Genomic DNA, 13,271 nt, shown 5'->3' with positions numbered 1-13,271 from the left:
ACTGCATTATCGAGACAGCGCCCCTACAAGGATCTGGCCGGTAATGCACTTTTCCGAATCCCAAGAGTAGGGTAAATCTGCAGTGCCGCTCGGTGACATTGAATAGGTTATTAAAATGCAATAAAAGCAAAAACAAGTTTACCACGTGTATATATATACGTGGTTGGCCCTTTAACACTTTGAGTGCCAGCAACGTGTAATGTCGTCTTTTCATGCCCCCCGTTGAGTGCCGACGACGCTAATTGTCGTTTGATTTTTTTATTAGCGATCTGAATTCATATTTCATCAACCGAGTCTCCCGTTGGTACAGCAGACCCTCTAGGAGCTCAGATGGGAAAATACCGCCCCCTATCGTCTATCCCTGTGTAACTGCAGGCCATTCGATTATACTGGTGGATCTGTGTGGGGGGAGCCAACTGGCTCCATTATGCTGGCGAGGGATCTGATGAACATGGAAGTGATCGCGAGTTGGAAAGCAGCCTGGAATATATATTTACAGCAGCCAATAATCAATCAATAAACGCGATCGATATTTGGAATGGCGATCAGGAATTGGAATAATTTTTTTGGAGAACATCTGATCTAAGGTAAGGAGTCTATGTTACCAGTTTCAGGATAATCAGAGCTGTATTCACTGAGATAACAGCGTGTCTGTGTGTGTGTGATGTTGAGGAAATGAGGTAATCGTTTTCTCAGCTCGCTTCTATAGCGTGCATAAGTACACATATACTATCGATGATCTAGCGTTTATTTGAAAACGATTCATAAATAGGCCGACAAATGACAACGTGTCTAGTGTATTCGAGAATATTCCAATAAATGCTGTTTATGAGGGAATCTTTCTATTTTCCGGAAGTTTTCGAGAAAACAATAGCTTTTCGAAATGCTATAAAAGGATATGAACCGATTTATAAAAAAAAAAAAAAAAAAAAAAACGGTTCGACAATGTTGACTGCAAACAAGTCATTGATAAGCGACGGGCAGATTAGACACATAGCCATAATTTAAAACATAGATTATGCTTTTTTAACGCTAACATTGAAGTGGATGATGGCATTCAAGGGGGTAAAAAGGAAAACACGGCCGGCACTGAAAGTGTTAAGCATGCCGCCGAATCATGTATATATACGTGGTTGGCCATGAATGTGTTAAGGTCTTTAAAAACAAATAGGAGAACCTTAAAATCTATCCTGTAGCGTACTGGGAGCCAATGAAGGGAGGCAAGGACAGGGGTGATGTGGTCTCGTGCGGGTTCCGATCAACAGTCTGGCAGCTGCGTTTTGTACCTGTTGTAAGCGGGACAGGGAAGACTGGTTAATGCCTATATAGAGGGAGTTGCAGTAGTCTAATCTAGATGAAATGAAGGCGTGGAAGACTCTGAAGTTCTGCAGGGGAGAGAAGGGCTTTGAGTTTGGCAATGGTGCGTAGTTGGAAAAAACATGCCTTTACTACTGAGTTCACTTGTCTGTCGAATTTAAATTGTGGATAAAAAATGACACCTAGGTTCTTGACATAAGGCTTGACCAGGGAGGACAGGTTACCAAGTCTGTTGGTAAGGGTGGTGACAGCGTCTGGGGGACCGAAGAGGATTATTTCGCATTTGTTTTGATTTAGTTGTAGAATGTTTTGTGCCATCCAACATTTAACGTCATTCCGGCAGGACATGAGACTGTTAAGTAGAGACTGGTTGTTAGGTTTCAGGGAAACATAAAGCTGTGTGTCAAGTTCAAGTTTCTTTAATAGTTGTCATACAGAAGTACAGAATACTTTTATACAAAATGCTTCTTACTGTTACGCTCCAGAGACTGTGCAAGACAAGATAAGTATGAAATAAAATAACATAGTATAGCATGTAAATTAGAAGTAAAAAAATGAGGTCACAGTGTTCAGTTTAGACATATGTACAATGTTCGATGCAGAGTAGACGTAACTGAGTTACCATATAATATACAATACTGTGTAGTGTACTAATATACAATACTATATAGTGCAAGGCAGAAATAGGATGAGGTGCAATTTAGGTACAATTTACAGTAGGTGTACGAGTTGTAGTGCAAATCCTTTATCAATAAATATAAAGTGTGTTTGTGTGGTTTAAAGTGTGGAGAGTGGGTGCTGCAGTGTGTTGTTTGTTTAAGTGAGTGTGTGGGTGTGTGTGCTGTGTGCATTTGATGGTTGTTGCATAGTGTTTATTGTTCGTTTAGCAGCCTGATGGCCTGGGGATAGAAGCTTCTTCTGAGTCTTTCTGTGCTCGCCTTGAGACTCCGGTATCGCTTGCCTGACCGCAGCAGTTCAAAGAGGCAGTTGTTCGGGTGGCTGGAGTCCTTAATAATTCTCTTAGCCTTCCCCTCCAGTTGTGCGTTCGGCTGAACGTGTCACTCTTTGTAGTCTGCTACGGTCTTGTGCAGTGCTATTCCCAAACCAGGAGGTGATGTTGCCAGCATCAGTGTCGTCAGCATAACAGTGAAAAGAGATGTTGTGCTTCTGAATGATTGGACCAAGGGGTACTGTAGCTAAAGAGAGAACAGGATCGGGCCAAGTATGGACTATAATACTATGACTTACTATACTAATATTAATACTATGACTTAACTCTTTAATACTATAATACTATGACTTAACTATTTAATACGATAATAATATGACTTAACTCTTTAATACTAATACAAATAGGGATGTTCGATATTGGCTTTTTTACCTATACCGATATTGTTCAACTCTTTTTTATTTTTATTTTTTTTTATTGATATTTTTCACCCTCCTTTTTCCTCCAATTTTCTCCCATCCCAATGTTAGTCGTTATGCCAATTCCCAATCCCCTTCCTGGTCGCTGCGCACTTACCCCCCACAGTCGGTCTGGGAGAGTGGAGGCTATCACGTGCTTCCTCCGACACACGTCTAGCCAATCAACCGCTTCTTTTCACCTGGCAGCGCGGACTCTCACTGAGAGGGTGTAACGTGTGGAAGGATCACACTACCCCCCTTAGATCCTATCCGCGCTGAGCAGGCACCCCGACCGAACTGTAGGAGTCGCTGTTTACAACGACCCGGACCCACCCCGCCAGCTTCTCCCACCCTCTAATACTGCCAATTGTATTAGTGTGAACGGCCAGCCAAGCTGGTGACAACCCCGGAGCTGTGAGCTGGATTCGAACAGGCGAATCCAGCGTCTCCGGTGTTGGTGATGAACGCAATCTCCGCTACGCCACCTGACCGCCCTGATATTGTTTAACTCTTAATTTCCGATACCGATACCGATAAATGCAGGGTTTCCCCCCCCAAAAAACGGAATAATTTCAGGTAATTAACATTACATATCTCTTGTCGTGGAATTAACACAACATTATGCATACTTTTGACGATAAATAAAATAAGAATTTGTTCTTACTTGCTTGCCTGGGTAAATAAAGGTTAAATAAATGTAATTTTTTTTTAAATCTTTTAAACCGATACCGATATTTTCCGATATTACATTTTAATGCCAATATCGGCCGATAATATCGGACATCCCTAAATACAAATACTATAATATTATGAATGAACTGTTTTAGTTTTGTTTACACCAGTTAATGTATCTCTCTCTCCAATATATTTCAGGGTCTACATTTGTTCCTCTTCTCCTTCATCTTCAGAGAGCCCCGTTCAGAAGGTGTCCCGGAGGACCAACCGTACGCTAAAGTGAGTTGGTAAAGTCTGTAACTAAGTCTTTAAAGTCCGTCTGACTGATGAGTTAAAGTCTGTAACGACATGTCTTTAAAGTCCGTCTGACTATTTCCAGACTTCTACCACTATTTTAAAGCGTACTCTTTAAGACCACTGATCACCTGGTTTGATTCTCAAGCATCTGTATCCTGGAGAACATTAGAAGAAAACATAGTGGCACCACATAGACTGCAGGATGTAGTATACACCAAATTATCAATTAAGCAATGCAACTTGAAATTTGGCCCTCTTATTACACATGTGATCCGGATATGGCGTGAAACAATTTTTTTTTTACTAACCAACATAAATGGCATAGACCAGTGGTTCTCAAACCTTTTACACCAAGTACCACCTGAGAACGTAGCTGGCTCTCCAAGTACCACCATATGACCGGCGTTAAAATACAGTCTATTCAGCTATGCACAGTTCACGCAGGAGGCAAATGTATTCCTAATAACATTATTTATTGTTAACTTTTGTCAGACACAGCCACAATGTACAAAGGGATAGCACTAGAACTAGCAAACGCTTCCACACAACTCATACAATGCAAGGGGCATTGAGAACATAATAACTAACATTCTCACATAGCAAGTGAGAAAATTAAGAACAACTGTATTTCAGCAAATGTACTTAATTCTCTCTCTCTCTCTCTCTCTCTCTCTCACACAGCAAGCAATTGTCCGTCATTCTCTCTCACACTCTCTCTCTCTCACACTCTCTCTCTCTCACACACACACACACACACACACACACACACACACACACACACACACACACACACATACACACACACAATTATTTTGTTACAAAAACTTAACTTCCTGCATTCTGGTGCAGGAATTTTTGAATGGGCATCACAAATTATTGTAAAAAAGAAAATAAAACACATATTCAATACATTTTGAATGTTTACCCTTTAAATGCCAGTTTGTGTGATGGCATCACAAATTATTGTTAAAAAAAACACACAAAGTAAAATATTTACAATATATCAAATGCAAAGTACATTTTTCTGGGGGGGATTATTACAGGCTAGGCATGTGTCAATGATTAGCAGCAACACATATTTTGATGGATTTTTTGTAATGTCAGATTTAACACCAACTCTTTTCAGAAAAGTGGGAGTATTTCATTTTTTATCTGACATTACAAGAAATCTAAAAATAAATGGTTATGATCAGGGCTGAAGTTGAATTAAAGATTTATGACTGTTTAGACTGCATTACTCTCTGTCACAGTGATCTCCTGGTTGTTCCCCACTTAGATTATCTAACTATCGTGCTGCCGCAACCAGAAACACTGGCCTGGCCTGCTTCTAAATTCAGTGGCCTGACTGCACTTTTTTTTTTTTTTTTTTTTTTTTTTTAGCTTTTTTGGAAATGTTTTCAAGTACCACCAGCAGTACCACCAAGTACCACTAGTGGTACGCGTACCACAGTTTGAGAACCACTGGCATAGACACTCTCCCATATTTAATAACAATACACTCCTTATTGCACAACAACCTATCAGATTTCCCAAATGGGAAAATAATGGCATACATACATTGGGAGATATCTTCAACGAACAGGGTTTCTGTAGCTATCAAGATATACATAACAAATTTAACCTCACCAGTTCCACATATTATTTCTACAGACAGTTATTAGCATGCTTGAAGGCTCATGGAGTCCCGTTAAAGGCACCACTTGATCACCACAGATATCACAAGTTATTTTATGAAAGGGAGACATCGAGAGGATTTGTCACGGACTTTTACCGTCACTTACTTACATCTTCGTATGAAGCCCTTCCCCTATACTCAGTTTGGAGGAAGGATATACCAGACCTGGAAGTAGATTTTGATTGGGATGAAGTCTGGGCAAACGTTCGGCTATCGTCACGTAACCCATCAACATCAACAGATTAATCTTAATTTTATTCATAGGATTTACCTAACTCCTATTCGACTGAACCGTATGGGGCTTAAACAAGCCTCTCGATGTTCCTTATGTACAAACGGTGATAGTGGTACATTTATGCATATGTATTGGGAATGTCCGCCTGTTAAGATATTTTGGGAAGAAATAACCACACTATTATCAGGATTTTTGTCTTTGACAATACCTGTAATGCCTTCTGTATTGTTGCTGAATGATGTCTCTCAGTTATCACACTCTGTACATATAAAGAGGCTAATCTTGTCCGGTCTTACGGCTGCCAAAAAGCTAATAGCATCACGCTGGATTCAACCTGATAAAATGTGCCGGAGGGTATGGATTCTTAGCTATCTTGATGTGATTTACCTAGAGATATCTACCGCATGAATTCTAGGTGTTAATGAAGCCAGCATAGCAATCTGGTCAGAAGTGGTGGAGAGGATAAAGCATTATATGAACTATTAATCCTTGGTATCAAATGGAATAATGGATGTATTCAAGGGGGGTCCGGTGGGGGGGGGAAGAACGAGGAAGAGCATTTGTGTTTTTATAGTGGATTTCTACTGTAAATGTTTGTATGTCATGTCAAAAAATTAAATAAAAAAACATTTGTTCAAAAGAAAAAAGTCCGTCTGACTGAAGAGTTAAAGTCTGTAACGACATGTCTTTAAAGTCCGTCTGACTGAAGAGTTAAAGTCTTTAAAGTCTGTCTGACTGAAGAGTTAAAGTCTGTAACGACATGTCTTTAAAGTCTGTCTGACTGATGAGTTAAAGTCTTTAAAGTCTGTCTGACTGATGAGTTAAAGTCTTTAAAGTCTGTCTGACTGAGTTAAAGTCTGTAACTACATGTCTTTAAAGTCTGTCTGACTGATGAGTTAAAGTCTGTAACTACATGTCTTTAAAGTCCGTCTGACTGAAGAGTTAAAGTCTTTAAAGTCCGTCTGACTGAGTTAAAGTCTGTAACTACATGTCTTTAAAGTCCGTCTGACTGATGAGTTAAAGTCTGTAACTACATGTCTTTAAAGTCTGTCTGACTGATGAGTTAAAGTCTGTAGCTACATGTCTTTAAAGTCCGTCTGACTGAAGAGTTAAAGTCTTTAAAGTCCGTCTGACTGAGTTAAAGTCTGTAACTACCGTACTTTTCGCACTATAAGCCGCACTGGACTATAAGCCACAGGTGTTTTAATGTTTAATTACCATATGTGCACAGAGGGGGTTGTCGGGAAAGAGATGGCTGTTTGAGGAAGCTCCCATTTATTAACATTTCAACAAACAAGTTGCATATTTGCATAACAAGTGTTACTATTTAGTGCAATAGTATACAGAACATGTACTGTGCTGTGTAAACTGTACTGTACAGTATCACATAGCGTTTCAGACACACAAACTTTCAAACCTAAACGGTGCGCTCCCAGCACACGTACCGGCATTGATCTACAGCTGGTAAAAAAAAAGATAGCCACTTACTATTCTAATTAATCTGTATCACAAAGGAGTCAAGGATCTGGTCGGGGCATATAGCATTATGTCGGGAACAATCAAATGAAATAAAGAAATTTGAATTTAAAAATAGAAAAATAAGTTTGGTATATTAAATAGTTACATTTGTTTCATCGTTGCTTCACCAAGCAGGTCTAATAATGACAACGATGTTGTCAGCGGGAGCTTAGTGCTGGATTTGCGACTGCATGCAGCTGCAGAGCCACAGAAGCCACGGGGCTGTGCCCGCACAGTGCAATACTCCAATTCAGCCATTGGCAATTCAGCTGTTGGGTGGGGGGCGCTGCTGAGCGGTCTCCAGACCGGACCTGAAAACACCGCTCTCTGCGGCTCTGCAGCTGCACGCTCTCGCAAATCCAGCAGCACCAAGTCGTTGGGAGGTGGAGATATACATCACGCAAACCCACGATAATGTTGCCGTCTCTCTCTGCCAAATTTATCAGTTCTTCGCTTGATATAATTAATATTAATGTCCAATATAACGGAATTCGTTAGCTCATAAAAATGTGATTATAATAGACTGCTGTTTATTAATGTCGGGCAGACTGCCCACCGACACCTCAAGTCGGCAGCAGCACGAAGTCTCGAGGGACTTATTTTATTTGGAATATATTAATGACTGTATATACCAAGAGTAGCCTAGTTTTAAGTTAAAATATTATAAATGCCTTGAGGATGTCATTCTTTATATAGGCCTATCAATTGTTTTTAAGCTCAATAAACTCTGACCGGAATTGATCCCATTGGTCCGGTAGATTGTAATCTACCGGACACTCAGACCGGCCGGTCTAACGGAAACCCTGGGCTTGACTGCATATGACGTGGGTCAATCTAGCCAGATTATTTCTTATTCTGATTGTCGCGCTGCACGCTGCCGGTACACCAACGAGTCACAATGAGAAGCAATGAAAAACAACAGTCTCCCTTGCACCCCCCCCCCCCCCCCCCCCCACGCACACGCACACCTTACTCCTGTTTTTATATTTAATACTGTGTTTAGGACTGTGTTTTTATATTTAATACTGTGTTTAGGACTGTTTTTATATTTAATACTGTGTTTAGGACTGTGTTTTTATATTTAATACTGTGTTTAGGACTGTGTTTTTATATTTAATACTGTGTTTAGGACTGTTTTTATATTTAATACTGTGTTTAGGACTGTGTTTTTATATTTAATACTGTGTTTAGGACTGTGTTTTTATATTTAATACTGTGTTTAGGACTGTGTTTTTATATTTAATACTGTGTTTAGGACTGTGTTTTTATATTTAATACTGTGTTTAGGACTGTGTTTTTATATTTTTACTAGCACCTATGGCTGCATTTAAAATTTCGTTGTAACAACTGTAACAATGACAATACAGATCTATTCTATTCTATAACACAGAGAACAGGCTTCCAGTCAAGCCAAGGCACACGAAGGGTTAACCTGTTAACCCTTCGTGTGCCTTGACTGCAGAGCGTGGGCGAGATGACAAGGCAGAGGTGCAGCATAGTGGCGACTGTCGAGGCGAAGACAGTACTAAACTGTAGTTGATTAAATTACTTTCTGATGACATTAGGTTGCAATAAATACACTCGAACAAAATTCGTTCGCTCATAAAATTTGTGACATTCTAAATGTGATTTAATATTGTTTAATGACAAACCGGCCCGACTCGCGTTTTATGCAACGCGTAATAACACTGGCATTTGTCACAAGTTAACACTTTGGTTGCCTTGGGTTAAATTCATGATATACCATAGGTTGCCGGCTCTATTTGTCTATGGAGAAGTACCCCTTCTTTGCAGGGCTATAACTTTTTAAATTCTATTGCTACATTGCCATTATTAGGGCCCATTCAAAGTCCTATATGTATTGTTCATTGTGTAGCAACGTTAAACTTTTTCATTCACATATTCATAGTAAAGTATGGTCTAATGTATAAGTATGTTTTCATCTCTTTCTGCAGCTTTCTCCAGAACGTGATATATAGCCCCAAATGCATTATATTGATGATGAAATACAGTTTTATGGCAATCAGCGCGATATAAAAAATTCCAACTAGACGTACTTCTAGAAGTTACTACACGTCATCTGATGTTGACCGGATGGGCGAGGGGGCGTTTATAATTCCGTGGGCAGCGTTATACCAATCATCTAATGTGGGTCAAATGTTGAATATCAGTTATTATCGAAGACGGTAACGTTACACGCTGAAACTCACCCCAGTCTCCGCGCGCCGTTGGGCGATCATCGTAGAGTAGAAATCTTATCATTATGGGATGTAAATTTACCCGGTCCATCTCCAGCTTGTATAATGGTATATACGTCCAAATCATGTTGTTTATCGAGTTATTGGCAATCGATCACTGTGTAGCGTGACGAGCCAGAGTCCCGGGACCTATAGCGAGTGCCCGGAAGTAATACGGACGTCTAGCACAACCTCTATGGCACATCCTGTTAAGCGATTGCGCCGATCGGCCACCAGATGGCGCTCCTGAACCGCCAGAGAGCTCAGTGGGTCCTGCTGGTGGATCTCAGGCCAGCGGAGGGGACATATGAATCCGATCGCAGATTTTTGAATTATTGATATAAGGACGCTGTACAGCGTCCTCCGGCAACTTTAGCATGGCCGGCAATGACGTCTAAAGACGTTTCATGGCAGCCAAAGTGTTATGTTGCTATAACTTATAACGTTATGATAAGTGTAAAAACTAGGGTTGCTCGATATTGGCTTTTTTACCTATACCGATATTGTCCAACTCTTAATTTCCGATACCGATATCAACCGATATCACATTTTAATGCCGATATCGGCCGATAATATCGGTAGGCCGATAATATCGGACATCCCTAGTAAAAACATAATAATCAAAAAACAAATAAAAGGGGGACAAAAATAAATAAAAGGGAGTGACATGGGTTCATCCATTGTTTATTTACATTTCAATTTCTTTTCTTGTTTCCTTTTCATTCTTCTGTGATGTCGTTTCCTTTCTTCCTTTCAGCGACTTCGGGTCATGAATTATTTAATTGAATTATTATTATTATTAACATTTCGCTATTCTTGTGTGTTTCAACACCTCGCTAAGTGCACGCGCACAGACCACACCCAGCTTCTCGTTTGTAGTCTTCCCACCAGCATTGGGACACAATACTGTCGGACAAATAACAAGAATTAACTCATTTACAAGTTGTATTAAGTTTAGCAAATAAGGGAACAGATAAATAACATTTCAATGCAGTAAAAAAAGCAATATTTCGATTTGTACATTTTCGGGTTTGGTCCACATATAAGCCGCACCGTTATATAAGCCGCAGGGTCGAAAAATGGGGGAAAAAGCCGCGGCTTATAGTCCGAAAAGTACGGTACATGTTTTTAAAGTCCGTCTGACTGATGAGTTAAAGTTTGTAACTACATGTCTTTAAAGTCCGTCTGACTGATGAGTTAAAGTCTGTAACTAGTCACTACATGTCTTTAAAGTCCATCTGACTGATGAGTTAAAGTCTGTAACTAGTCACTACATGTCTTTAAAGTCCGTCTGACTGATGAGTTAAAGGATAACGTCGGTGTAATACTTCTTCTTTTCTTATTGTCAACATAGTCTGTTAAAACAAGTCAGTATAATTCATCACTGATGAACTCTGTTAAAACAAGTCAGTATAATTCATCACTGATGAACTCTGTTAAAACAAGTCAGTATAATTCCTCACTGATTAACTCTGTTCTGTGACTGGTGGATATGAGCTATAATCTGTGCTGGATGGACCATGTTTGTAGATTAAATTACACCTTTACTTCATCCTTTACTTCCCCTCCTCCTTCTCTCACTCACTCTCTCACTCTCTCACTCACTCGCCCACTCGCTCTCTCTCTCTCTCTCTCTCTCTCTCTCTCTCTCTCTCTCTCTCTCTCTCTCTCTCTCTCTCTCTCTCTCTCTCTCTCTCTCTCGCTCGCTCTGTGTCTTAGGGAGCACAACAAGAAGGCCGGTGGGGTGGGTCCCCCTCCTGAGTCCAGGGGGAGGCGTGGCAGACACCGCGCCCCGCCCTCCCTCCCCCCCGCCCCCTCCCCCCGGGGGGGCTGCCAGCCGGAGGAGGGGTCCTGCACCGCGACGCCGCCCCGTCAGATCCCCCTGAAGTTCCGCTGCCGGACGGAGCTCCACAAGATCCATGTGCTGTCGGTACGTCCGGAACATTCTGCTCCCTTACTGTCACTGAACAGGTCTTCTGCTGATTCACCACCAGAGGCCGCCATTGTATCTGAGAATGTGTCCTAAACGCCACGTAAACCACCACATCTGTCTCAACGCCACGTAAACCACCACATCTGTCTAAACGCCACGTAAACCACCACATCTGTCTCAACGCCACGTAAACCACCACATCTGTCTAAACGCCACGTAAACCACCACATCTGTCTAAACGCCACGTAAACCACCACATCTGTCTCAACGCCACGTAAACCACCTCATCTGTCTAAACGCCACGTAAACCACCACATCTGTCTAAACGCCACGTAAACCACCACATCTGTCTAAACGCCACGTAAACCACCACATCTGTCTCAACGCCACGTAAACCACCACATCTGTCTCAACGCCACGTAAACCACCACATCTGTCTCAACGCCACGTAAACCACCACATCTGTCTAAACGCCACGTAAACCACCACATCTGTCTAAACGCCACGTAAACCACCACATCTGTCTAAACGCCACGTAAACCACCACATCTGTCTAAACGCCACGTAAACCACCACATCTGTCTAAACGCCACGTAAACCACCACATCTGTCTAAACGCCACGTAAACCACCACATCTGTCTCAACACAATGATCGCCAGATGGCGCTGTGGGCGTATGGCCGTTTGTGCCAGCGCTTTGTTCAATGGGATAATGCCGGTGTTTGCAACTGCTAAAACGATATTAAATATTGTAGCTATGGATCTAATAACATTGTCGATTGTCGGTGAGTTTCTTCCGGTCAACATGCAACATCCGTACATTTCCGTTTTTATACCGTGGTGAATATGAGTATAGTTTGAGTGATTCTGAGTAATCCCAGGAAAAGATGCGAAAACAGCGTTTTAGTGAAATTCACAAAACACGTTGCCATTCCTCGCTTGGATTAACAATCAATCTGAAATCAACGCTAGATTATCGGTATTATCTTTCATCATGCACGCATGAAGGGGAGACGGGGCCGCTCCGTGCTTCTGATCGCTACCAACACACACACACACACACACACACACACACACACACACACCACCCCGACACGCTTTGATCGCGGGAAAGAATTATCGGATCAACGCAAGATCAATAACATTATAGTCCCTTACCTTGTCTATGATGTACTGCAAAAAGAATAATCCACTTATCTGATCGCCATTCCAAATACAAACAACACAGAACCAGAACAACACAGAACCAGAACAACACAGAACCAGAACAACACAGAACCAGGAACACAGAACCAGGAACACAGAACCAGAACAACGCAGAACCAGAACAACACAGAACCAGAACAACACAGAACCATGGAAGCCTACAGTCTTTTAATTGTCACAGGTTTTCCACAAAGGACATTGGTTTTTTATTTTAACCTTCTCAGGGCCTCTCTGTAGTGTAGCTACTGATCTTTATCTGTTATTTATATTAGGTTTATTTTAACCTTCTCACGGCCTCTCTGTAGTGTAGCTACTGATCTTTATCTGTTATTTATATTAGGTTTATTTTAACCTTCTCACGGCCTCTCTGTAGTGTAGCTACTGATCTTTATCTGTTATTTATATTAGGTTTATTTTAACCTTCTCAGGGCCTCTCTGTAGTGTAGCTACTGATCTTTATCTGTTATTTATATTAGGTTTATTTTAACCTTCTCACGGCCTCTCTGTAGTGTAGCTACTGATCTTTATCTGTTATTTATATTAGGTTTATTTTAACCTTCTCACGGCCTCTCTGTAGTGTAGCTACTGATCTTTATCTGTTATTTATATTAGGTTTATTTTAACCTTCTCACGGCCTCTCTGTAGTGTAGCTACTGATCTTTATCTGTTATTTATATTAGGTTTATTTTAACCTTCTCACGGCCTCTCTGTAGTGTAGCTACTGATCTTTATCTGTTATTTATATTAGGTTTATTTTAACCTTCTCACGGC

The 13,271-nt window shown here is 41.0% G+C and overlaps 1 protein-coding gene across 1 annotated transcript in view; it reads left to right on the top strand.

Annotated features, from left to right (window-relative positions):
• Positions 1-11,291, top strand: part of LOC311248764 (uncharacterized protein) — a gene marked incomplete at its 3' end in the record, with an annotated part of 32,605 nt that extends 21,314 nt beyond the window's left edge. The window contains exons 5-6 of the mRNA XM_084339593.1: positions 3,598-3,678; positions 11,081-11,291. Of these exons, the coding sequence (XP_084195719.1) occupies positions 3,598-3,678; positions 11,081-11,291 (292 nt within the window). The remainder of the gene's footprint in view (positions 1-3,597; positions 3,679-11,080) is intronic.
• Between the last annotated feature and the right edge of the window lie 1,980 nt (positions 11,292-13,271).

The sequence above is a fragment of the Notolepis coatsorum genome (assembly GCF_963971535.1).
Source record: "Notolepis coatsorum genome assembly, contig: SCAFFOLD_1188, whole genome shotgun sequence".
NCBI lineage: Eukaryota > Metazoa > Chordata > Actinopteri > Aulopiformes > Paralepididae > Notolepis > Notolepis coatsorum.
This window is presented reverse-complemented; position numbering and strand designations above follow the sequence as displayed.